This window comes from Pyxicephalus adspersus, chromosome Z (genome assembly GCF_032062135.1).
Source record: "Pyxicephalus adspersus chromosome Z, UCB_Pads_2.0, whole genome shotgun sequence".
NCBI classification, from domain to species: Eukaryota; Metazoa; Chordata; class Amphibia; order Anura; family Pyxicephalidae; genus Pyxicephalus; species Pyxicephalus adspersus.
In genome coordinates this window covers 79,756,059-79,782,770 of record NC_092871.1, presented here as the reverse complement: position 1 = coordinate 79,782,770, position 26,712 = coordinate 79,756,059, and the positions used below count along the sequence as shown (strand labels likewise).

General features: G+C 37.9%; 1 protein-coding gene across 1 annotated transcript; it reads right to left on the bottom strand.

Annotated features, from left to right (window-relative positions):
• Positions 1 to 7,025: 7,025 nt before the first annotated feature.
• LOC140343234 (red-sensitive opsin-like) lies at positions 7,026 to 16,615 on the bottom strand. The gene is made up of 6 exons (XM_072429808.1): positions 16,360 to 16,615; positions 12,056 to 12,352; positions 10,718 to 10,886; positions 9,798 to 9,963; positions 9,080 to 9,319; positions 7,026 to 8,408 (listed from the first exon to the last, which is right to left on the bottom strand). The coding sequence occupies exons 1-6, from the start codon at positions 16,466 to 16,468 to the stop codon at positions 8,295 to 8,297; spliced, it is 1,095 nt and encodes a 364-aa protein (XP_072285909.1). The 5' UTR covers positions 16,469 to 16,615; the 3' UTR covers positions 7,026 to 8,294.
• Between the last annotated feature and the right edge of the window lie 10,097 nt (positions 16,616 to 26,712).

Genomic DNA, 26,712 nt, shown 5'->3' with positions numbered 1-26,712 from the left:
GCCTTTGGTGTCTTTGTGTGTGTGTTTGAGAAAACCCTTTTTCCCTGCCTGCATCTTTTGGTCTTTTTTTTTTTTTTATATATATATACTATATCCATAATCATATTGTGCTTTGAATATCCAATAAAACTTAAAAGGCAAATTCTTCTCTTCTATTTTTCATATTGTACTCACACTGTTAAACATAAACCCCTATATATGAGGTCATGGCCAAAAATATTGGCACCCTTGCAGGAAAAGTGGTCCAAAATTCCAGTAGAGAGATGTAAAAGACTCTGATGTAATTGCTACAGAAAGCAAAATAGCTGATTAATGTCAGTTATTTCTCCAAAGGATATGCTATCAAGTATTAAGTTTAGGGTGCCAATAATTCTGTCCAGGCCATTTTTTCTCTCTGCTTTTTTGTGTTTTTCCAGTGCCAACAAAAGAAACATGACCATACTGTCGTAATTGCAACAATTTTCTGGGAGAAATGGTGCATTTTCTGACATAAAGGCAAGGGTGACAATATTATTAGCCATGACCGTGTGTATGTATGTGCGTATGTATCAATTTTTTTAAAATTTTAAAATACCATTAAAAAATGTTTTCTACTTACTAGACACCACTCAGTCCTCATGTAAAGTATTTTGTCATCTATGACTAACATTTGACATGAGGGAACAACACCATCTTCTGGGGGGCAATTCCCATGCACAACTGATTATTTTGTGAGCAAGTAACCGATCATAACAAACTCAAAAGTAAAATACCACTGCACTAACTATAAAAAAAAAGTGAATCATAATCCAGATGAGTCTCAAATGCTCCATATACCCACTCTGTATAACTGTGACTGAGGCAGGGAATACATAGAGCCCTCCTTACCATTTTGTAAATTTCTACATTGGAACAGAAAGTGCTTTCATGGTCTCTTCTGATTATCTTCATTTGGGTCCCAAGCTGGAGGGTCTCTTGAGGGTCAGTGCTAAGGAATCCTCAAGTAAAGTTTACTGTGAAAGGCGAGCTAGGTCAGGGAACTTCATGGGAATCAATTCATCTCTGCCTCTCCCTCAAAACTGGACTTGGGCAATCCCCTCATGCCAATGACCCATCAAAGAATGAAGACAAAACCCTCTATCTAGAATTTTCCAAGAAAGGTTTTTAATGTCCTCCACAAGAAAGGCTTGAACCCGGACTGGAAAATTCCCACATATCCAGGAGTGTTCTCTGAAAATTAAACTTAAACAGATGAAAGAATAATACCGGGTTTACTATACCTATGCCACCCTCCCTTCTGGAAAGATAGGTCACATTCCTTTTCACCAGGTTCATCCTGTTTCCCCAGAGCATCTGGAAGAAGTGGCTGCATATCCTGGTGTACAAGGAGGCTGACAAACAAGAATCTCGGAACCAGGTAAGTTTTGATCAGATAAACCCTGTTGGTAAGGCATTCACTAATTCTTCCACTTTATCATCATGATTTTTGCAATCTCCAGTTTAATTTCCCAATTTAGCAGATTATAATTTAATTTGTGCATCCACGAGACCTGCCTGTAGAACCATATCTATTTAAAAAAAAAGACTATCACATCTTAGTTGGTCTGAAACCTTTCCAGTCTTTAAGACCAATATTGGTGTTAAAAATCACCTCCAAGGACAATTTGCTTAAAAGTAAATAGAAAGGACTTGACCTAGTAGAAGAGGCATTTCTAGTCTCATTTTGTCTGAGGCCAATTGATATCCATTGTGTGAGACTTCCCCCACCTAGATTGTAAGCTCTTCTGGAAAGGCTCCTGTGTCACTGTCTGTATCTTTCTGTCATTTGCAACCCCTATTTAATGTACAGTGCTGCATAATATGTTGATGCTATATAAATCCTTTTTAATAATAATAGGGAGCAGGTCCTGCCCCTCCACCAAGGCGTCTATGATGACCATACATGTCCCATTTCTATTTCAACCATTTTTAAGAACCACAACTCCATTGTAAGGCTCAGCAGCAAGAGACCAGAAGGAAAGTTTGCACCTCTACTCCTTTTTTTTTTTTTTGCTAGATGGATATCAGTCTGAGAACTGAACTTAGTCCCTTGCAAACAAATATTTCCATATCAAACTTGAGAAAGGCCATGGGCCATGTCTGTTATGCTTCCAGATTTAGTGCTGGCAACAATAATGGTCGCCACCTTCAATGGAGTGGACACTGTCTACAGGATGATTGGTGTAGCTTCTTCTTGGCCTTACTTCTACTCAAAATTACCCGAGGAACTTCAGTGTTTTAAAGATGGACCTCCCGATTCCATTGTTGGTTCCACCTCCCCATCTGGCAATACCTTGTATTCATTTTTCTGTGCCACCTCCCCTTCATCATCAACCTCACCCATCTTCTTCCTCTTGCATCGCTGAATCCTTTCTTTTCCCCCTTGCAACCCTATTTTTTTTTTCCACCTGCCCCAACCTTCTACCCAATCTTCTAGGCATCTGCGAGCTGCACGGTGGCTCAGGGGTTAGCACTCTGGCCTTTGCAGCGCTAGGTCCTAGTTTCGATTCCCAGCCAGAACACTATGGGCATGAAGTTTGCAGGTTCTCTCCGTACCTGCGTGGGATTCCTCCGGGTACTCTGTTTTTTTCCCCACATTCCAAAAACATGCAGTTAATTGGCTTCCCCCTAAAAATTTACCTTAGTCTACATTGATGACATATGATTATGGAAGGGACATTAGATTGTGAGCTCCTTCGAAGGGACAGTTAGTGATACAACTATGGACTTTGTACAGCGCTGTGTAATTTGATGGCGCTATATAAATACTGTGTAATATTAATAATATGCACTAGCTTCCTGAAGTCTTCCCCATACTATCTTATCTCAGACACAACAGAAACATAAGAAGAGGGGGCAAACTAACTAAAAGAGAAGGGCAAGCAACAATTTTACTCACACTACCCTCAGTAGAAACTTCTTCAGACAGATAGGGCTAATTCACCACATCTCTCATATCTTCCTTATCCAATCACAGCAAACGTTCCACAACCTCAGGGGCCAGGTTATGTGCAGCTTTTGCACAATTTTAATAGAAATGGTTTTATTGACCACAGAGGTTGCACCTTTTGATGTTACAATCCCTCGCAAGGTGACCCAGCCCCTGACACGAACATTTTTTAACCTCACCCAGCAGCAAAATGCCCGCTCTCTCTACATATGTAGCACACTTTTGGCAGACTGGGGTAAAACGCCACAATTCTATCTCGGGCTATTAAAGCTGAGAAGGGAACATGCTATACAACAATCACTTTAAACCATACATTTGCCTTCCATGCACCCATCCAAACCCTATATTTATCACACATCTTCCTTAAAGGGGTCACAAGCTCACCATACCTCCTCAACCATATCGACAAATCTGCTGAGGGGATTAACTCATTCATCACCAAAAGAGTTAATGGTTTTATCATATTTTGTCTGGACTGGCTATGTGGTATTAGACCTTTCTAGCCTATTACATTTTTACAATAGGCCTCATAACGTTCCCAAATAGCATCCAGCCCTTGGAGACTTACAAAACAAAGGTCATATTCTCCACTGCCTACGGGAGAAATAAAAGCAAAAATTTCAGACAGAAAAACCCATTTTCAAAATTAGATCAATCACAGCATTCCTAGTACGGGTAGAAAGCCCTCTTGTCCATTTCAATTGCATTAGAATTTGGCATTTAAATGTAGGCACAAAACCCCCAAGTCTTTCTCTCATAACAGGATTAGCACCCACCATAGCAGCATATGACATTCTCGGGGGACTGGCCGTGCACCTTTCACTTTGAAATCACCCGTAGCAACAGGGTTCATACATGGAGCTATGTCATTAGGTGCAGACTCAGTTGCCACTTTTCCTGGTATGCTTTAGTCTGTAATAACTTCGACATTAGCACCTTGTGCAGAGTCAATCACGGGGGCAGCTGATTCCCCAACAGTCTTGATAGGCACTTCAATGTCTCCTAGTAATCTTGCAGCACAGTGGGACTACTGGTCCCAGCAGTCCCTCCATCTTTGTAACACATCCTAGCCTTACCGCATGCTGGTATATTCCCATCACCGGGAACACTGCTTGCTTCTCCCTCTAATGTGTGACACGGCAACAACTGTTGTGCGGTGCTAGGTACCTTGTCTTCTGCCAGGTGAGGGTCATTCAACTAGAAGATCAAGCAGTCCCTCTGCAGTCACACCTTTTCCTCCTGGTGGAAAGTCAGGCTTCCTCCAGGTTCCTCCTCAGCTGCCTTGGACCTTCCAGGTTCCTCCTCAGCTGCCTTGGACCCTCCAGGAACACTCTCATTGATTCTCATGTCTTCTAAATGAACCACTGTGCTGCTACAGCTTTTCCATTGGCGTTTTCATCTTAGGAATTACATTTTCTAGCTGCTTTAACTCATGCTTGGTGAGGCCTTGCCCAGGAGTAGTCATGTTTTTTCATCCCGCAAAATTGAACAGGCCAGGCTGCTCTGGAAGAGCACAGACACAGCACACCTGAGAGCAGAGCACACCCACCACGATGATTGTAAGCTCTTCTGGGTAGGGTTCTATCCTCCTCCTGTATCATTGTATCTGTCATTTACAACCTCTATTTAACCTCCCTAGCGGTAACCCCGAGAGTGACTCGAGAGGGGTAGAAAAAAGTTGCTACAAGTGGTAACCCCGAGTCACTCTCGGGGTTAGAACACCTAGGGAAAGTTAGTAAATAGAGCACTGACCTGATCCGTGGGGTCCCACGCCATCCAGCGCTGCAATCTCTGTCTTCTTTCTTCTTCCTGCTTCTGCATCTGATGAGTCACCCGGGGAGTTCCCGGTGACGTTGGTGCGTGTGTACGCCCCGGCTGGGCGGGGCAGAAAATTCAAAATCCATTTGTATTGCATTCAAAACAAAATAACTGTATTGAATGCAATACATTGGATTTTTATGTGTAAAAGCAGTACATTGTTTTTTTTTTAATCAAAATTTTTTTTTTAATTAAATTTTTTTTTTTAAATATATAGATTTTTTAATTTATTCAATTTATTGTTTTTAAATGATTTTGTGTTTTTCAAACTTAATTATATTCATACTATTATATTATACTGTAAAATAAATTTTCATGAAAAACAATGTACCGCTTTCAATGTACCGGAAAGAAATAAACCGCTAGGGAGGTTAATACACAGTGCTGCATAATATGTTGGTGCTATATAATAGTAATGACAAACATGAGGAACGAAGCTTAAGGACTTTTAAAGGCATGATATCATACCTCAAAATTCACAAACATATACAGGTATTCCACGTTTAAGACTGGCTCCCCGACAAGTGTAATTGCAGTGTAGTTGTAGATGGACCTTAAAGTGGAGTTCTCATTACCCAACTTCCTAAAATGCATTTTCAGCAAACTCCCTTGATAATGCCTAGATTTTCAGCTGTCTTAATAGCCATTTCAAAATGTATGTTCACTTTGTCACATTCAACCTATGTTAGTTGTTACTACATCTTTCCTCCTTTTTTTACCATATGTATAAAACATTACCTATTAGGCTAACAACCCCTATTATTTATTTCTGATTTAGACACTGATAAGGTATCTGTCTCTGCAATAGTAGAAACCTTTTGAGCAGCCAAATAACATAAAGTAAGTAAAACTAATATTTACTACGCTGTATATATAATGGCATGCTTTGTTCCAAAATCATTACATGAATACGTTAAAATTGATAACCTTTTTATGTTCACTGTAATAGGCTAGTTAATAATCTATGATAGATTTGGTATAAATACAAATGAACGACAACTATGTTTTCACTACATAAATTTATATATGATTATTGTTATGGTGTAAATAATAATATACTGATGTTTACCATACTAGAGACCTGACACATTGTATACAATTAATTTATCTAGATCGTTCAAGTCCTACATCTACCCCTGAGGAAGCCACTTTAGGTGAAACGTGTCCGGCAAACCAGACTGAATTTATTTATAACTATACGTTAGCAGTTTTCTGTCTAGTAGCAATGTCTCAGTTCTGTGATGCTATAACAGAACCGACAATTTAAAATAGGATTGCTGTATAATTATGTAGAAATCCATGTGTTATGAATACATAATTAATCTATATGTCTAAACCACTATTTTTATCTTCATTTCTTCGTATTAAAGGGAAAACAAAAGATATGCATATAAAATGTTAGCTTTAAGATCAGTACACCAACTGCCAAGATAAAGCTGGTGCTTATCGGCCCATCCCTGGCCTGTAATGAGACACATAAAGAGACAAGACTGATGGCTGACTTTTTCTAGGAAGACAAGATTTGCATAGTTTCTGTTCAGAAGCTCAGGAAGTATGGTGTGACCTATAGACAAAAAAATGGAAGCTTTTACTATACATTTAATGCTAAATCTAATTGAAAGCTGCTAAATCAAAAACTCATAATATATGTATGTGTGTGCAGACATCATAAAACATGTCATGCTTCTATCTTCCACTTTAACCTGGTGTGTTTCAAAGGAGATTTAAGTACCATATGCAGTTTTCTCCCCAGCCCCTTTTAGCTGGGCGCACCACCCGGCACTTTTCAGTAACTAACGGCTGTTTTTGGGTGGTTACTAAAGAGATGGGTCACAATACAGGCTGCCACCCGCCTACAATTTCATCCCACCCAGCTTAAAAAAAAATTTCCGGGATGAACACTGCTATGTAGGATTTGTTAAATATATGTACGGCCCGATACACATGAGCAGATCCTTAGCCAATTTTGCAACTGATATTTTCAAAGTAAAAAAATAAATTTGCCCATGTGAACCCACAATAAACCCACACTGAACAACACTGACCTGGATTGAAGTTGTACTAACCTTGCTCACTTTCCAAGCTGTTTCCTATGAAAGACAGTGGTGTGTGTTTGGAAATCATGGACTATTGGCCAGTGTGAAGCCCACATTCAATGATAAAAATGTGCAGAATGGGAGGATGGGCATTTGGCTGAAACTTTCATTTTAGTTTGTAAACTGCACTATTAAGCTCTTCATTTGGTAGATCACAACACTTCTTTATTTAAGTACATGTGTTAAAACAAACATGGCAGACATTTTCTTGGTATACAATAATAAAGTCGTAAGACAGGCCAAATATTATTCTGAATACAGAAATATCATTACATCAAAACTCTTTATATAGCAGCAGAACATCAAGAGGGAATCTCAAACAACTTTCCCTTTCCATATACCTATCCTTTTATTGTAGGCATGCATGCTCCTTTGCTCATCAAGCTCCATTTTCCTTCCCAAAACCACCCACTTGTTGGGAAAACCCAATGAGGTTACCATTGCTAAGCTGTTCTTCTGAAAATGGCTCACACCTTATGATCTGGTTCTAATGCCATAAGCCTCCAATACAGCAGAAATTGTGAGGGACTTTTGACCATTTCAAGGACTGCATAATTCTATTCAGTGATTCTGAAGTAGCTCAATGCCCAAGTAGAGCACCCAGGCACTCTACATTGCCACATCCAAAAAAAAGCAGCCTCCCTAATTATGAAATGATTTCATTTGAAGGGTAATATCAATACCCATGGTTGACCACAGTAGTCTGCTGGATAGTCAACCACACAGCCAGTCTATCCCATTCAACTGTATGCACTTTGTGCATGCGGTTGTAGTGGTTTGCGGCTGTGGTTCCTAATCACAACATTTTGTTTCTGGCTATCCAAAAGCGGCCAGCCGCTTCTATTGACTTGATCATAACTGCGTTTGCAATGCAGTTAAAATGCAGTTGTGGTTGGTTTATTTTAACTATCAACACCCAGAGCACACTGCACTGCAATGAAATTGCACTCAACTGCATGACACAAAAGTTAAGGTTCCAGTTGAAATGTGGTTAACACAACAACTGCAGGGTACAACTGCACAGTATTGACGAGGGATGGCCGAGAGCACCTAACCGTTTACATTTCAACCACAATTCTGAAAGGGGTGTAACTTATGTTACACTACCTAATTCAACAATATTGCTCAAATATTTAAGTCACACTTTGGACAGTCCCGCTGTCTATTTCTCATTTTTGTTATATATTTTAATAGATAGTTTTCAAGACAGTTACTAGAATTATATAACAATGAAAAAAAAATTACAGTCACGGTATGAAGTGAAGATATAAGGTGAAAATGAACATATAGATACAAATATTATTCATGCGTGTGTGGATAGGAGAGTTACTCATAGCTCTTCTTGCATAAAGTATATACAATATGTGCAGAAAATGAGAAGAGGAAATTTAGGAAGGAATGTTCCTGGGAAGTTATGCAGGTGACACAGTAGAATTGGAAACCGAAGATACTTCTGTCCGAGATGTAGAAAGTTCTGAGCCATCGTCCACCTTTTTGCCAAATAGTTGATAGATGCTGTTCCGGAACTAAAAGAAGTAAAAAACAACAGGTTTATAAGATTATTCACCAATATACTAAAATTGAAAGTTTTTATTGGGTGTTGGTAAATCTATCGTAGAACCCTCAGCTACATTTTCCCCTATTTGCGGTGTCTACAACACTAGAGCAAGATATTGGGTATGGTGTCAGCAAAAAAAGACACAGATGACCTGAATTTTCTCAAAAGTTCCTTCATCATTCTATTAAAATTGTGTCGCCATTGAAGAGATTTTCTATCACCTCCTGGTGTGTGAGGTGTGAAGGTTCTTTGGACAACAATGGAGTGAATGTCCTGGAACAGAAGTGTATAAAGTGACTTGACAAGAGCGTTTTATTCGTTTTTCCAGACACCAACACTCAGGGAAAAGTTTCAATCTTTTTGCAACGGGCATCCTCCGATACCCTTTATTTACCAAAACTAAACTCCTCACAAATCTTTGAGCCTTCATGCCATCAAGATTACCAGGCAAATTTGGGCATGGGAGGGGGGGGACATGTAACCTCTTTTCTCTTTACCTGAACCTAGTAATCGGCTGCATTACATGGGAGCATGTTCACTTGACCTTCCACAGACATAACCAATCCACCTTATGATAGAGCCAATATCTTTATGTATTTTTGTGTATGGTTTAGTAGATATTTTCACTAGTGCACCAACCTGTCTGTTCATGAAGACGTAGATGACCGGATTGTAAATGGTGGCACTCTTGGCAAAATAGGCAGGCATTGAGGCAGCCAAGGGATGAAAACTGTGGCCTGGGTTGGCAGCAGCAAAGCAGGCAAAAATCGTATACGGTCCCCAACAAAAACAGTAAGCCATGATCATGACAACTACCATCCTAGAGACCTCACGTTCAGCCTTCTGGGTTGATTCAGACTCCTTCTGCTGCTGGGCTACCTAGAGAATGGAAAATATTTAAAAGCTTATTTGGGGTCTCCAAAAAAAGCCTGACATGCTCTAATTGTAAAACACTCTTAATGTTTGTGTATACAGACAAGTGTTTTGCTGCTAAAATGTACCTGGGAAAACTATATGAGGGACTATCATTTATTTTTTTTTTTTTTTTGATTTTTGCCATGCAACATGTTGTTTTGTGCTCTTTTTTCAAAAGGATTCACCTTCCAAAGAACTGACTTGGCCACAGATGTGGAGCCACATGTATGTATGGGTTTTAATGCTATGCTTGGGTAATATTTTTAGTCCTCCGGTTTCATAGTCATAAATAAATGATGATGCACAAATGGTTCTAGGGAATTTGTATTTTCCCTGAAAGAAACAACTTAGTAGCACTTCCTTCTCTTACAGATACTCATGCACACATGAAAACCAAAAAATTACTCTTCATGCTATATGGCTCTAATGCTAGCTTGCTCACCTTTCTGATGGCCCACCAAACGTGTATGTAACAAAGGACGATGATTGACAGAGGAATTATGCAACAAGTGGTCATAAGCACCATCATGTAAGACTGAACTCCGGGATCACTGTTACCACTGAATACATCTGGACCACATGATGTCTTCAAGCCATGGGGCCAGTATCTGTAGAAAAACAGAACAAGATCTAAGTTACAATGGAATTCGTTTCCAAATATTGAGTGAACTATTTGGATTTTTTCAAACATGTCCCACTAAGCAACAAAATATGGATCTAGCAAAGTTTTTTTTGGTGACCTAGATTTAGTGAAAAGTTTGGTAGTGCGCTGTACACTGTACAGATTTGGAGGGTGTGTAGGGTTTTATAATAGCAATCTGTCTGTTTTCAGCAACATTCACATGAACACAAGATCCCACAACCAATGCCTTACTCAGATAATTATATACATTGCATAGTAGGATACTGTAAGACCGCTTTGTTAAATATGAAAAATACATTTCAGATATATACAACAGTTCACGTTCTTGAGAAATTAACCATAGTAAAGTAGAGTAGAAAGACTTGTCCTCTACCAGCATGCTACAGGGAAAGACCCTTGCGAAAGCAGTGGTTTCTCCTTAGAAGTCTAGCCCAACCCATGGTTGAGTTGACCCATAGCTCTACAGCTCAGATTTCTTGGATCTTCAGCCATGTTGGACATCTACAGAGACACCACTGTTTCTGTGCTACAAGAAAATGTTCCACTCCGCAGGCTTCTGCCGGTTGACATGTGTTTATTTTCCTTCAAAAACCAAAAATTTAAACCCCTCCCAAAAAAACAAAAAATCATTTTTTGGTTTTCATGGACCTGGAATATATTTAGCGTTAGGCTTGAAGAAAAAGACGAGCTACATTTGTATTTCATTTGGCAGATCTTACCTGCTCCAACCAAATATCGGAGGTGCACACCAGCCAGCTGCCCAAGTCCAAGAGAATGCTATTCCAGCAATAGCCAGTTTTCCATCAAACTTAATGTTACCGAATGGTTTGCACACAACGAACCATCTTTCCCAAGCAATTACTGTTAATGACCAAAGTCCTGTGATACCTGTAAAAAGATCAAAAATTTAGACATGAATCTATAAAAAGTAAACCCCGGCTTCTGTGAGTGAGGACTGCTTGGTAGAATACCTTCCTTCCTCCTATGATCTGCACTGTACAGTATTGTACAGGTCTTCAAAGCTTTTGCAAAGAAAATGGTAAAGGCTGAGTGGTGCCTGGTTCAGTGAAGGATGTTGAATCGGGGAGTATGATAAATTATCTGCCAGGTGGCTTGCATTCAGAGAAAGTGGGGTAACCAAACCATAGTTTTGTACTGTGGTACCACAATATAGTGGTGTCATTTTTCCAAGCCCTATTTGAGTGGGCAGTATAAGAAAGGCAGCAGACTGATAAGGTAGTTTATCTGCTCATTTATATGCTCATTCTACTCCCTTCTCCAGTAAGCATTCAATGTCAACACATTTGCATGCAGCCCTCCTGATTTCCTCCCAGTTTTATATCCTCATCTTTCAGTATAAATGGTGCTCTATAAGCCAATTCAAACTACTGACAACAAGGTAAAATCAATTTAAGTTTGCAAACACATCATATAGATGTAAAAAAAAAAACTAAGAATAACCCTAAATGCTCACAAACTTTCTTTCCAAATATTGCATTTGCTACTGAAACACATTTGCATTAGACTGCAGTTAAAATGCACCTCATTCAGCCCTGTACTAGGTTAAAGCCTGCTAAGTGGAAACCTATAGAGTTTTGATCATTTGCGTTTGAGGTGTGTTTCAATGCAGGAAAACAATGCATGGGGGCACTAAGGCTACGTACACATGTGATAATTGGCTCAGGGATGATATCGGACAAGAATCTTGCGTGTGTACAGTGCTCGTCGTCCATTGTTAGTACGACCGTCCTGGTGGATCCACGGATGATGGACGACAAAAGATGGTAATAAAAGTGAGGAGAGAGAGCATAGCGGGGTGTTGTTATGTCATTCTCCCCCTTCCCTCTCCATAGAGCTGAATGGTGCTGTATGTACAGAGCACATTCATGCATCGTGCAGTCGTTTGTTGTAAAGGATCCTTAAAGATTCTTTCCAACGACAATTATTGCATGTGTGTACGCAGCCTTTGTCCGATCATCCGCAATCAACCAAAGCCTTCACTGTCACTTCAGCATGCAATGCTCAATAATACATTTTAATACTCATTAAATACTTACCACACACTGAAACAGTATACCCTTCAATCACACATAGGGGATGGCCAAGGATAAAGTAACCAAAAATCTGGTTGATAACACTGATGGTGCTGGCAATGACAGTCTCCCCAAGGTCGGCAATAGCCAAGTTGACCAAAATCCAGTTCAGAGGGTGTCGAAGCTTTTTAAATTTAAATGTAGCTACTAAGACAAGACCATTGGTGAAAACAGAAGCTATAACTACAAAAATCATCCAGAGTGTGGTGACGTTGTAGACCCATCTTGGTGCAATATGATAATTTGGACCTTCAAAGGGACCTGAAAATGATAAAGGATAGAGTTACACTGGAGATACATTACAACCACAACTCCTAGCATTTTACTATGCAATATAAGGCTTAACATAAGCTAAACTTTGTCCAGATATACAGTATATGGGTATGTATATGTGAATGTGAATCTAAATAATGAAACATCATTCTTTAAAAAACCTTGATTCTGAAAATTTCTTTCTACAGTTTGTTTTCTTCAGAATGTAGCTACATCGTCAATAGAAAAGCTTGTCCCCTACAAGCATGCTGCAAACTCATAGACTGTCAGTAATTGCGCTGCATAAGTCTGACCCATCCCATGTTAACTCAGAGCTAGAGCTCTCTAAGTATGAAAATGAGTTTTGACCCATACCAGCATGCTGTAGAGAAAGACCTTTTGCTCTGTGGAAGAAGTGATCTCTCTGCAGAGGTCTGGCATGTTCCCCACTAACGCAGACCTTTAGCTCTACAGTTACCAAAACGTATCCTTCCTGCTAATCAACGAGATCTGACTGTGACTCATCAGGGAATGTGTGGACCTCTGTAGAGGGATCACTGCTCCCTCAGAAAAAGTTCCAGGATCATCATGTCATCAAGTTGGGAATTTACATTTTTTCTTTTTCTAAAATAACAACACGGGATTTGCATGATAATGTAATTCCTGAGCCAACCTCTTAATCCAAATACCGTAGTAGATGCTGAAAAAAGATGGTGCTTCTGGTAAGAAAAGCAGAATAAATTTTTGTAGGGCAAATACTGTGATATCCAGGGGAGGTTCTAAATTCCGGATGGTGATAGAGAAACATATAATTTTTGTATGTACATCTGGAACTACCTCTATGCAGTAAGTCCCTCAAATTGTTAGTGTCTACTGTATTAATTGATGATCCAGAAAACAATATACTGGTTTTACTTGGCTTTTGTTACTTAGCTCTACTCTATAGATCTGCTGCACTAATGTCCCAAATTTACTTTCTCAGTCTCTAAATTGCCTGCACTGTCCATGCTGAGTGTCAAAAGATTTCCAACTGAATGGGGCTTAAACAGATGGCAGCATTAGCATAAGCAGAAAGTGCAGAAGGTCATCAAGGGAGAGACCAACCGTGAAGAATTAAAGATTTATCCAATAAGGAAAAGTACCATGCTCAGGGTGCAGCAGCCCATAATAACCAATCAGAAGTCATCTTTCCTTGGCCTGTATTACTGTAATTAAAAGGTAACTTTGGGTAACTGCCATTTGCATACCATTTTCAGGATTGGTCTACCTAAATCATACCTTTTTGTTTTTTTTGTTGATAGATGTTGGACACTTCAACCAACAGCCAGTTCCTTTATGACTCTAGTTCTACATGTCTTTGTGTTTATTTGCTCAGGTATTATAAGGGTTCCCACTCTTCCTGATGGATTTTTTTTTTGTGTTATATTGTGGAGAATACAACAGAAATAGCTGGGACATATACAAATAGAGGGACACTTAAAGTTTAAAAAGAGCAGAAGTAATTTCAGGAAATATAGCAAGTTATAACACTGTAGTTGAATGCAATACATTCAGGAAGCTCATAAGGCACCACTTATAGATTAAGTATATCACATTCGAATAGACCTACCCTTTCATTTAAGCAATATGCCCTGGATAGTGTCATGGTATTATATCAATTTTAGCTGCTTTTAACCCACCTACCACAAACGGTTTTAATTATATCATGTATTTAATAGAAGACATTGTTAGTAATTTCTCTTATCAAAAACAATAATTTTTGCAATCCAAATCTAACTAAAAGTTGTTGAAATGTCTTAAAAATTGCAGGAGCTAGGCTGTCATAACAGGGGACAATGTTTAGATTTCACTAACTTTCAACCAAAGTAATTTGTTCCATCATAGTTTATAAAATATTCAATGTAAAGGACACTCCTATATGATAGTAAATTTAATATACATAGTACACTACAATATTACACTAGTACATGGGGTCTATGTATTAATAATAATCACTGACAGCCTAGGGATAGAGCAGAACATACTATAGATCTGTAACCTTTGTCCATATACAATTGTGTAACAGTGATGGCTGGACTCCGATAGTAACAAAATGGCATTTTTTTCTTGAACCCATCCCCCTTTTTGTTTTTTCATTATTATTTTTGTGTTGTACTTTCTATACATTTCCTAATAAAAATCTATTTAAAATAATAATTGTGTAAATGTGTCAGTATTTCAAAGAAGAAATAGCCTAAGAAAATTTGATCGTTAGAAAAATTAGAGCATTTGCTTCAAGAACATTCAATTTTGTCCCAATCACACATCAGCCACAAGTTTAATATATCATATAAACATTCCTTAAAACTAATGGGGGAAGGCTGGTTGATGCAAACAAAATTATTGTACTTGCAGTTTCTAAGTTACTCATACTTTTTATAAGTAGACTCTATAATTTTGAATGTACAATGCTAACATGATCAATATAAGGAAGCAATGTAGCAAAAAAGTTTTTAAATATGCTATCATAGTTTTTCTTAGCACTGCCTATATTAAATTTCCTTAAGACCTCCAACAGAAAATTGGATGTCAGATCAGCAAATATTTCCAGGCAGCGGGACCACCAAGAGTGTTCATGAACAGGAGACTTCTGTTCAACAGAATGTTCCTGATCATGTTGACGGAAAGTAGTCAGATAAGTAGAATGCATGCCAAAAATTTTCTGCCAAACTGCAGATTATTATTTATCCAGAACATGATATTGACCCTTTCCACCTTTAAAATAGCAGCCTGGAAATCTGATATTTTTGCAAGCAGACTCGCATTCCTATACATAATATAAGCTATTGCTAGATGCTGTGCGGTGTAGGAAAGTTGTGCAACAAGGCAGTAACGGTAAAAGTAAAAACAGCAATGATCAATTTCCTTTAAAAACATAAATATATACAAATTAAAAGGGCTACAGAAAAGATATTACAAAGTAATATCTAAGAAACGTGAATTTTTGCCTGAAAATACTTAAAAAAGGCTTTAATACCAGGACACTACAAAGCAACGATCCAAGTTCTCATTTTCCAAAGACCTGCTCAGATGAGTTGTGATATCAGAATGGTCATGTCTAGCGCGATTTATTCAGACCGAAAGAAGTTGATTCCTCTAATAAAGGACTAAAAAGAAACATAGGGCATACATGGTGTAGAAATATCTTACAAAGAAGGTCAGAAATCTGTGAATTGGGAATGTGGATAATTCTCATGACATAAATGAGTTGTAATAAACTATCCGCTTTACCGTTTCAGTAGTCAACCAATATTGAGAATTTGGGTAATTGACACGCCCCTATTGCAGACCTTTTCAAAGGGCCGGGTGAAAAGGGACCAAAGACAAGCTTTTGGGTTCCTGAAAAGGATGGCAGATAAATTACTAGGAGGTAAATGGTAGGCTTGGTCCTTTCTAGTTTGTTTGTGCACCAAGTGGTCCTTAACTTATTCACAATGGTCATCATTGCAATATCTACGTAATATTATTAATTTATCATAAAAAAAAAAAAGTAGCGGGTTTAGGGAGGTAACACTGATAACTGTTTCATGAAACTTAGTGACAACCATAATTCCCAAAAAAAGGTGCCCATAGACATTAAAGAACATTTATTGTACCCAACATAAAAAAGACTGATATCTGCCAATCTGATAATCATCATAGCTGCATTTTACATTGGACATTGGTCTTGGAGTATGGCATGTTTAGGTGAATTTTGCCAAAAGAGACTTTGAGGAAGGATCTTTTGTGTGACCTATGCATGTACAAACTTTTGAAGCAGGAAGTGTTACAAATATGAAATATTGGTGGGCAAAACATATCTGCTCAATTATAGATAGACGGAAAGGATGATACTAATGGCAGATATTTTTCCGTTTCTCTGTGTTTATGGAGGTAACAGCTGCACAAAACATTACATGAATTACAAGTTGTCCAGTAGACTTTCTAGGATGTCTATGGCCAACTTTATTTTTTGCTACGGCTCACTCATTACTCACCCCGAGTGTTGTTGCTGTTTGTATATGTGAAAACGCTACTTCTTGTGGTTTCTTCATCATCTTGTTTTCTTCGAGCGGCAAATACAGCTTCATTCCATGTTGCAGCCATAACCTGTATATGCCCCTGCTACCAGATTGATGCCTCTGGTATGAGCTACCCCTGATTCCTTCCCACCACCTCTCCCTTTTTCCCACACAGAATCTCCTTTCTTGCTTACTATTTCTGGCTGTCACTTGGATGGGTGATTTGTTGACCTCTCTCCAGTTATATACTGAGCTGAGATGGATTAGCCTAGACACCCACAGCCCAGCTCAAACCACCTTAAACTTTTTATCTCTTAATTGGAACAGGAGTTTTAACTTCACCCCTCCTCTCCACATTCAATCTTTCTGGCTGCTTGCTGAGGTTTTACGTCACTTGATCAGGTTAAGGTTGACTTTTCCGGACACTTTGGGTGACAGGATAAAAGCTTGCTTAAATGAAAGGCTGAGGAGGAGGGGAAAGGCTTGGGCTTTCTTAGCCACCAAATCCAATCTCATCTTCTCCATGTCTTTCTATTTGCTAATACCCTTCACTTTGTAAAATTGGGGTCCCTGTGTTAATAAGAGGAAGTAAAAATTGTGTATAAAATAAAAATCACTATGCTGTGAAATGATGAAGAACCATACCCTTCAATCCATGTGAACATCTACCTAATCCATATAACATCTCCTTAGAACGTTAACAATAATATATAGTGATTAATACCAGAAAATTATCTTCTTTCAGAGAAAGTTTGGGAGTCACTAATATCTGACCTACCATCTGTTATCTGGATTTCTCCTCCAGCAGGTATACCCTATACTGTAACAAAGAACATTTGGACAGGGGATTGATTTTTTTTAACTATTTTGAATAATAATTTTATAAATTTACAAGGTATTTTTGGAATGTTGTTTGTGTTTTTTTGGAAGTGCCATTACCTGATTTCATGTAAGAAGAGGCTAGACTATGGATTTGTTCTGGGCAGTGATGCTGGCCTCTTTGAGTTGGGATTATGGCTTTAGGATGAGCAGATATAACGCGAAGCCTAGTTGGGTGCCCTACATACACCAAAAATAGCCGTGTTCTAAATCTCTGTATCTCTGTTGGATCAACTTATTTTATATAAAGACTGGAGAAATTCAGGACATTCCACCGGATATTTGTAGGAATGGTCCAATGGTATCTTGACCAATAAGTAACACGATGACGCTTGAACAAGGTCAAACACTTATCATGTTATATTATAAGAGTCCCATGCATTATCATGCATGGTCCCAGTGTGTCATATCTGATGTTTGGGACACTACAATACTAGAGTTCGTTGGCATCCAAACAGTGGTCAACTCATGGGATTACTGAACCTCCTTTGTCCTGTGTCTCAGTAATGTTTGGATCAGAGTGATGTCCCAATTGTAAGACACAGAGAAACCAGTCACTATACTTATAGAGGCAACCTAGTATTAGGGTCTTTGTGGGTGAACTATATGGAATCAGTGATGGTGTACAGATGTAATATATATATATACAGAAAGCAAACAAATACTGCAACAAATAAGCGACAAAAAAAAAATCAAACAAAGAACAAAGGCATTTGGCAAAGTCAAAAACATTAAAAAATTATCACAGAGCATAGGATCTATTCCCCTGCTACTGTTCCATTCACCTCTCCTGACAGTTGACCAACTGGAATTCTAATTACAGAACACTGATTATAAGCATGATTAAGAAATACAATGTAGTAACATTCTTACAGTGTATTTAGACAGCTTCATTCATTTGTAGATGACAGGAGTGACATTAGATCTGCATCTGTTGTCACTTTTTGGTAACTGTTCTTAGCCCTACTCCTCCTACTCTTAATAATTACACTGTTTAACAAACATTTTAGGGTATGTTTGATGCACAGATTCCAAATATAGTATTGGTTTTGATGGATTGGCTCTGGATTTTGAAATAATGACCTCAATAATAACCTCATAGAAAACTAATGAAACATGAAAATTGAGCAAAATTAAACTAGATATGCCTACGTATACAAAATTTAACTTTTTGAAATACCTAATGTCAATATATTCTTTGTTCAGTATATTTACAGAAATATTCAGAAATAAGTCATTGAAAAACTCTGTTTGTATGATTTCCTTTCATGCTGATGATCAGGACAATCAGGTTGAAGGCTTCAGCAGTAGTCTGCCATCATGTGTCTATCCCATCTGTCCTGATACCTTTCTTCCATCACCTTATTATCTTGATGGAACCTCTCCCCTTGTTCCTCACTGAAATTGCCAAAGTTTTCTGGAAATGTTTGCAAATGGCTATGGAGATAGTGTAACTTTATGCTCATAGTAGCACCCAAATTTTTAAAGTTTAGGAGCAAGTTTTGTACCAGTTCTTCATAATTTTGTGCTTTATGGTTACCCAAGACGTTCTTGACAACCATGACATAGCTGTGCCAGGCAGAAGCTTCAGTATCAGTCATGTAACTTGTGAAATTTGAATCATGTATCATTTTCTGAATCTGGGGTCCATCAAAGATTCCTGCTTTTCATTTTTCAATACTCAATCCAGGGAAGAATCTGCAAATGTATTTGAAGCAATCACCGTCCTTGTTCAGAGCTCTAACAAATTGCTTCATTATTCCTAACTTTATGTGTAGTGGAAGGAGAATGATTTTTTCCTTGTCAACCATTGGCTCATCAACCTCCAAATTTCCACGCAAAAAGCAGTACAATTTTTTGCATGGAAATTTATTTTTCATTGTAGGCTATAATTCTTAGGCATAACTCACCAATATTTGATACATTTAATTATTTTAATAATAAACTTTAAATAACAAAACACAAAAATCTGTTAAAAAAAATTAAAAAAATATTTAAACATGTAATGTAAGTGTACAGTAGCATATATAATATATATATATATATATATATTATATGAATATTTCTTTGTATTGGACTTAATACAGCTTTTTTGTATTGAATCCAATACAAAATTATTTGAATCTCCCGCCGATCAGCCCGCATGAACCGGCACCTGCACCGACATCACCAGGAAACCCCGTTGATCTGGTCTCTGTACTTCGCAGCTGGAGATCGAGGAGGAAGGACGTGTCCCCAGGAGCTGCAGGGAACAGCAACAGAACAAGGTAATTGGATAGTTAAAAGCTCCCCAGAGTATGACTCGCAATTACCAATTTTGGGGGGTTATTGATGTTCACTGCAGCTTTTTTCATGTTTTCCCTTGGAGGCCATGTCATTTTTTTCCGGTGATCCTGCTTTCCTCTACCATCCCACAAGCAGATGAAACATGGGTACTTTGTGTATCCACTTTGCTTTCCAAGTAGGAAGTTCACCATTTTTAATCAACACATATGGATCATTGGTGGTTTTGTAAGACCATTTTGATATTTTCATATTCTTCTAAGAGTTTTGTTGGGAGATCAATTGGAATTGATGTATAGCAGTTGCCATTATGCAGTAAAACAGATTTCAAACTTCGAGTGGAACAGTCTATGAAAAGCTGCCAGTCTTATGCTCAGTATTCTGGTCCTCCCATATGGGTTAGTAGTGCAGGGATGTTACAACAGTACACAAAGCCCCTGATTCATCATTAAAATCCGCGATCGCTGGAAGCGCGATAATACGCGCGAACAGCGATCGCGGATTACCGCGGTCCGGGACTCGAGTGCGCGCGTACAATCGCATCCTGAATCTGCCGGGCGGATTTCTGCCATGCGCAATAGGGGTCGCGAATCTGCCAATTAAGGCAATTACATTTCGTCTGTCTTTTGCAATCCCTATTTATTGTACAGCGCTGCGTAATATGTTGGCGCTATATAAATCCTGTTTATTAATAATAATAATAATGTCGGGTACAGGAATATCAGGGAATGTACTGAACACTGGTATGGAAACATCAGCACCATGCGGCACAGGTCGTCTTGCTGATTCAAAATCAGGGTACTCCCATTTGTTTTTATTGTAACGATTGAAACCTTTTACATTCACAGCACAAAATCATTATGATGATTTTTGGGCTCTCGCCATACCATAGGTAAACCAAATTTCAAACTTTTCAGTTTTCCATTTTTCCACTGACATAGACATTCTACACATGTTTTGCATACCATATGGGGAGCCCAATACTTATCTTAGTCCCTCAGTTTAATACTAAAATATGCAAGATATGCTTGTTTCACACATTCTGTAATGTTTCTTCTCTGTTTTTGCTGAGAATATTCACCACAAATGTAGCAAGGCAAATGAAAGGCAAGGCAAGGCAAGGGAAGGCAAGGCAAATGAAAGTTTTATGAAAATAATGCTACATTTATTACATAAAATGAAAAACATTGGTGTAAATAAAGATTGATAATAATATGCTGTGGTAACATTTGTTGTTGGTAAAAAAGTCTATTCTGATTCCTGTATCACAAAAACTAGAGCCAATTAAATTAAACTGATGTCATTTCTAGATTCAACAGACCTGAAAAATCCTTTGCAAATGAAAAAAAAATTTTTTTATTGAGCTGTGTTATTTTTTCCTCCTTTGTTAGGTTACTTTTATTGAAATTTCTTTTTTATGTACATTAAAATTAGGCGTTGTTTGCTCGGGGGAGGGGGGGGATTGGGTATATAAATAAATATATATATATATATATATACATATATATATTTCTTTGTAATGACACAGTTATTACCAAAAAATAGACACAAAATAGAGCACTTAAAGAACAATAAATTAATGAATTCAGTGAATCAATCAATATATTCTTTTCAGATAGTTGTTGTGTACATGTTGGGTGTGGACCTCTTGGTTGGTACAAAAAGTACATTTTACTTCAAATTTACTTCGAATCAGTTATCATTTTGAAGCCCTAAGAACCCCTAAAATTGAAACCAACAGGTACACCAAGCAACAATTAGCTGCTACACACAGCAGGTTTTCCAGAAGCAGGAAGTGGGAATCTGTCACCGAAAAAGACATCTAACTTTTTCTGGGCCTAGGTATTCTCCATGGAGTGGTGGGGAAACCCCTGTAGAAGTGGTATTGGTCCATGAATAGACTGATTGCTACACCTTTTTTTGCCACAATCATGTCAGAATATAGATTTGGCTTGATCATGAAATACTTACATCTTTCTAATAATAATAATTACAAAAACACTTTTGATGAGACAACTCATCCTACACCTAAACTGAAAAAAATTTGGGAGGTCTATCAGATGATCCTAGAAAACTTCAAAAGCAGCAATGTGCCACAAAGAGAAATAAGTATGGACGAAAGTTTAATGGCCTACAAGGGGAGGCTCAGCTGGGTGCAATACATAGCACAGTTTGTTGTGAAATCATTTATGCTGTGCGAATCAGCAACAGGGTATATTTGGAACTCTGTGATATACACTTGGAAAGGCACAAAATTTAGCCCTAGATTCAGCAGCTATGGAGTGGCAACATCATCTGTCCTGTAACTTTTTGAGCCATTGCTCAATCAAGGTCAATACAGAAACCTTTTACAGCTCCCCTGAACTATTTGAGTTTCTCTTTCAGCATAAAACAGATGCTTATGGAACCGGCTTAGGACTAACCGGCACCAAAAGCCATCCATGTTCGTCATACAGAAGCTCAAGACTGGGGAAATAGTTGCCTGGCAGAAAGGCAAAATGATAGCACTGCGATGGCATGACAAGAAGGATGTCTGCCTTTTGAGCACCGTGCATAACACCGCCACTGCTATGACAAGAACAAGAGGAAAGAGATCCTGAAAGCACAAGTCGTCTTGGATTATATTAGCACCATGGGAGGTGTTGACAGAGCTGACCAGGCGATGACTTTCTATCCGGACGTTTGAAAGCAACAAAGAAAGTACTATATAAAGATCTTCAGACATCTTATGGAACAATGTTTGTGCAATGCATACATTCTTTTCAAACAACAGAATGAAAGGCCTGTACCTCATCCTGATTTAATTTGGAAGGTTTGTGAGGCCATATGTTTGAAACACCAAACACCACAAATGGATACAGGTCCAGTTGGACGGCGTGCTATTACAGTGGTGAACCCAGAAGGCCTGACTGGTCGTTACTTTGTTGAGCATGTACCACCAAGCACAAGTAAGCAAGCGCTAACAAGAATGTGCCTGGTGTGTTGCTCTAAGCGGGATGACGCCAGGATAAAAATTAGAAAAGAAACCCGGTTCTACTGCCCAGGTTGTGACCTTGGACTCTGTGCTGTCCCTTGTTTTAAAATATACCACACGCAGGATGTTTATTAGTTTATGAAATAATTGGTCTGCTATTTTTGTGTTTTTTATTTAAATTTAATTATTACATTTAAATATTTTGACATGATTTTGTGTTTCAAACTTTATTATACTCAGACCCTTGTTTAGACATATTTTGGTGAGTTATGCCTAAGAATTACAGGCCTACATTATAAAATACATTTTTATGAAAAACAATGTACCGCTTTTAGACATAAAAAATCCAGACAGAAATGAACCGCTCAGGAGGTTAAAGGACAGATAAAAGACAGATACAGGGCACAAATATATCTAGAAACCAATGCCTATCTGTAACATGTTGTTTGTAAGTGTTTTGTTATTATTAACTGAGTAAATGGTAAATATAGAGCATGAGTCTACGAGAAGCATTCACCTTGAGTCCTAATTCATGTGCTAATTTATTTCTGAGTCTTAGCAGATGCCTTTTGACAGATGCACCTGAGATTATCTCTGCTTTCTGTGCTGTACTGGGAACTAGTTAGTGTAAAGAACCCAAAATCTTATAAACGTGTCACACTTTCTGGGAGAGACTGATGGAAACTGACATCAAATGTCCGTGAGTGTCACTAATCCCCCAAGGGATTCTTAGTTCAGGCCAGGGAAGGCAGATTAAGAAAATGTATAATCTGTCCATGCAGGGCAGAAATTTAGGCTAAGTGATGGGAGGAAAAAGGAAATGCATCCTAGGAAAGTGAATGGAGAGAGAAAAGGAATGAAAAACCGGGACACTGGACATTGCATCTCAGATGGCAGTTGGTCTTTCAAGAAGACTGGTCCTATAGTTGAAAAGCAAACAAGGGGAATCAATGGACAATGCATAAGGTATGGTGCTCATCTTCAATCCTTATGGGTAAGTTTTAATTAATTTTAGTATAGTTCAAATAGTAAAAAAAATGAAATTCTTCTAACGCAAAAATGCCGGAAAGACACATATGACAGCATTATAAAATAGAATTACTATTGGTAATGTTCTTGAAGAATAGTTTATCATTTTAAACAAATATTTACCACTTTTATAACTCAGTACATTCAGATCTTTGACCAAATAGTTTAAAATTAAAATGACTGATCACTTTAGATAATAAACTGAGTGCTTTAGTATTTTGTTTTCCTATGCTCATAGATTGGTAGAGTTAACGTTTATGTTTCTATTAAGGTTTTCGACGCAGCTATATTATAACATTGGATAACTGGTTTTATGTATTTGGATGCACCTGTGATACCAGTAGCTCTGCATGTACATTTTGCCAAAAGGTCATTAAGAAATGATCTGTACATCTTAACCCAAAGATAATGTTACCTTAAAAACATTTTAATTCTATGAAATGTGCACGTATAAGAATGTGTAATGCTTTCAAAGTTGATTACTGAATTTAATCATATATTGTTTTTTTTTTTCAAAGGTTTCAGATATTTGCATACTTTGAATATGAATATCATTTGTTAATACAAGCGAATGTATTACAACATGGAACAGTAGTGTAATACTATAACATCAATATTTTACATCACCTCTATTATGATCTTTGCATTGAAAAGCACTTCCTATCTACTAACTACATGAAGCTTGCATGCTTAACTTGCATTTGTGTGCCTCCTTCCACTGTGCACTGTAAATTAGTTTCCATATATTGATTTCATTTGTGTATATAAATGTCTGTCTAAAGTTAGGCTTTAAGCATATGACTTTGGTAACAATGTTCCATCTATAGGAGGGTATTTGCATCAGCTTTTGCTCCCTGAATGACAGATACTCTTTGCAAAACAAAGCCCGATAATGCTGGAACCAGGTTCTTGTTAAGCAACTCAGAGTAATAAAGGTGGTAATTAAAGTATGCAAACAGAAAGATATATGAAGTCAGAGCTAAAAATAACAAATAACTTAGCCAAGGAACAAAGGTGATATATCTTAGCTTATCAAACCTTTGATGTGGTAGCTGCATTGATTTTCATTTTCAGCAAATACAGAAAATACCTGTGGATGTTGCCAGAAATGCAGTGTCTTTGTCACTTCCTGTGCATGAACAGCAAATACAGTATTATCATTCTTTTGTAAACCACTTCTATCAAATACCATCTAATGGAGATGGACAGAGATGGGTTTAAACTAGTTGGGGTGATAACCATGCTTCCCTCTCTGTATATAGTGGAGGAGAGAGCATAGCTACATAGGGACAGGAATATGGTATTTGCAGGATTACCAGGTAAAAATAAAGGAGATTAAAGGAAAAATGCATGACAAATAAAACCAAGCACCACATCTATGGCTGGTAAACTGCAATATATTACACGTTTATTTTTAGATATACTTTTTTTTGCATTAAAATATAAAGTCTGCTTAGACTGTTCAGACTCCCACCCCTTTCATAAATCACCCAATAATAATTAGTAGGTATAAAATGTACCTGTAAAATTAGAAATTAGATTTATACTTATCCTTGTCCTTTACCCATGGTGTCTTACCATGGATGACATCACCGTCCTTTCCATAGATAGATAATACAGAACAGCAAAAATCTCACCAGAACACTCTTACAATGGCCTGGCATCTAGGTATGGATGATGCTATTGTCCTTTCAGTTGGGTTATACAGAGCAGCAAAAATCTCACCAAAGCATGCTCTTGCAATGGGCATATTGAAAAAAATTTGTAATGCTATACATTTATGGATCTTCCTAGAAGGACTTGGATGTCACTCAAAGCAGTTGGGGATATGGGTGAGTAAGGTGAGTATAAATCTGACTTTTTAAGTGTACTGATTTAGTATTATTTATTTTGATAAATCTGGGGTTTTGCCCATTTTTGTCCAATATTACAGTAGGCTTTAATCCAAGTATGATCCAAGGAGATTTATGTTTTTGTATTACCAACGCCTCTTGTTGATTTTGCTTACCTTTTCCCTACCCTGAGCAGACTAAATGTGAACATAGTACCCACCTCCCTCCTATCTGTGAGTGCTTGGCAGGAATTCCGCTAGTTCTGAACTATTCCCAATTTCTAAACAAAAGTTCACTACTAGCAGAACTCGGTCATGTACCACACCAGCAACCACAGGCTGTGTTGGGTAAAAGAACGTTCAAGGGAAATCAAGACATCTGTTTTGAATTGAGCAGGAGGTTTGGGTACCAGATCCTTGTGTATCAAATTCAAGGCTCTGGCTGGACTGGCTGCTGCTATAAATCGTCTGCATCATTCTGCCTTCTTTGGATTCATAATGTTGCTTTTATTTGTGCATTATTTGTGATGTAACATTAACTGTAAAACCATAGGCAACAATAAAGGTAAATTAAACCTAAAGCTAAATCTGCTTCTTGTTGAGCTGAGCCTCATGTATAAAAGTATCTTACAGAACTGTTAAACAATTAATCAAATTCTCCTTTTCATGTTTCTGGCCTTACAATGGAAAGAAGAATAGGATTAATATGATAAACACAGACAATTCTAATTTTAGACACTTTTATAGATGAGACTCACAGTTTTATTTTGGACCTTCATGTAAAAGGCTTTGTAAAACTTTGTTAAGTTTTTTAACTAAGCGATCATTGAGGCTGTTGATATGATCCTAAAAGGCAATAGGGGTCTACTTATAAATTCACCCAAATTTTAACCACAGTTTACACAATGTTTACATTAGATTTAATAATACATGTTTCTTATTTATTCCAATGTGAAAAAAAAGTAAAATCTGGGTAAATGATGGGTAAAAACATTTATAAATAGACCACAATGGGTCTGAATTATTAAAGCTTTCCAAGACTGGAGTGGGTGTCTAGATCTATTACAGGTTTTCTGGATGACCCAAGTTCACCCATGATAGCCTAACATCCCCAGTCCAGGGGAGCTTTGATAAATCAGGCCCAATGTGTTTTGTCAGTATGCCCAGTATGGTCTGCACCAGCCATTCTCAACCAGGATTTCTTGAGAGGTTGTTAGGGTTCCTTAAACTTTGGCACTTGACCTCCCATTTGACAATGCCTGCAAAGTTCTGAGGTCAAAACCACTTGGTAGAGCCAGCTGTGTTATTTTAAATATGTTTGTAGTTGTCTATA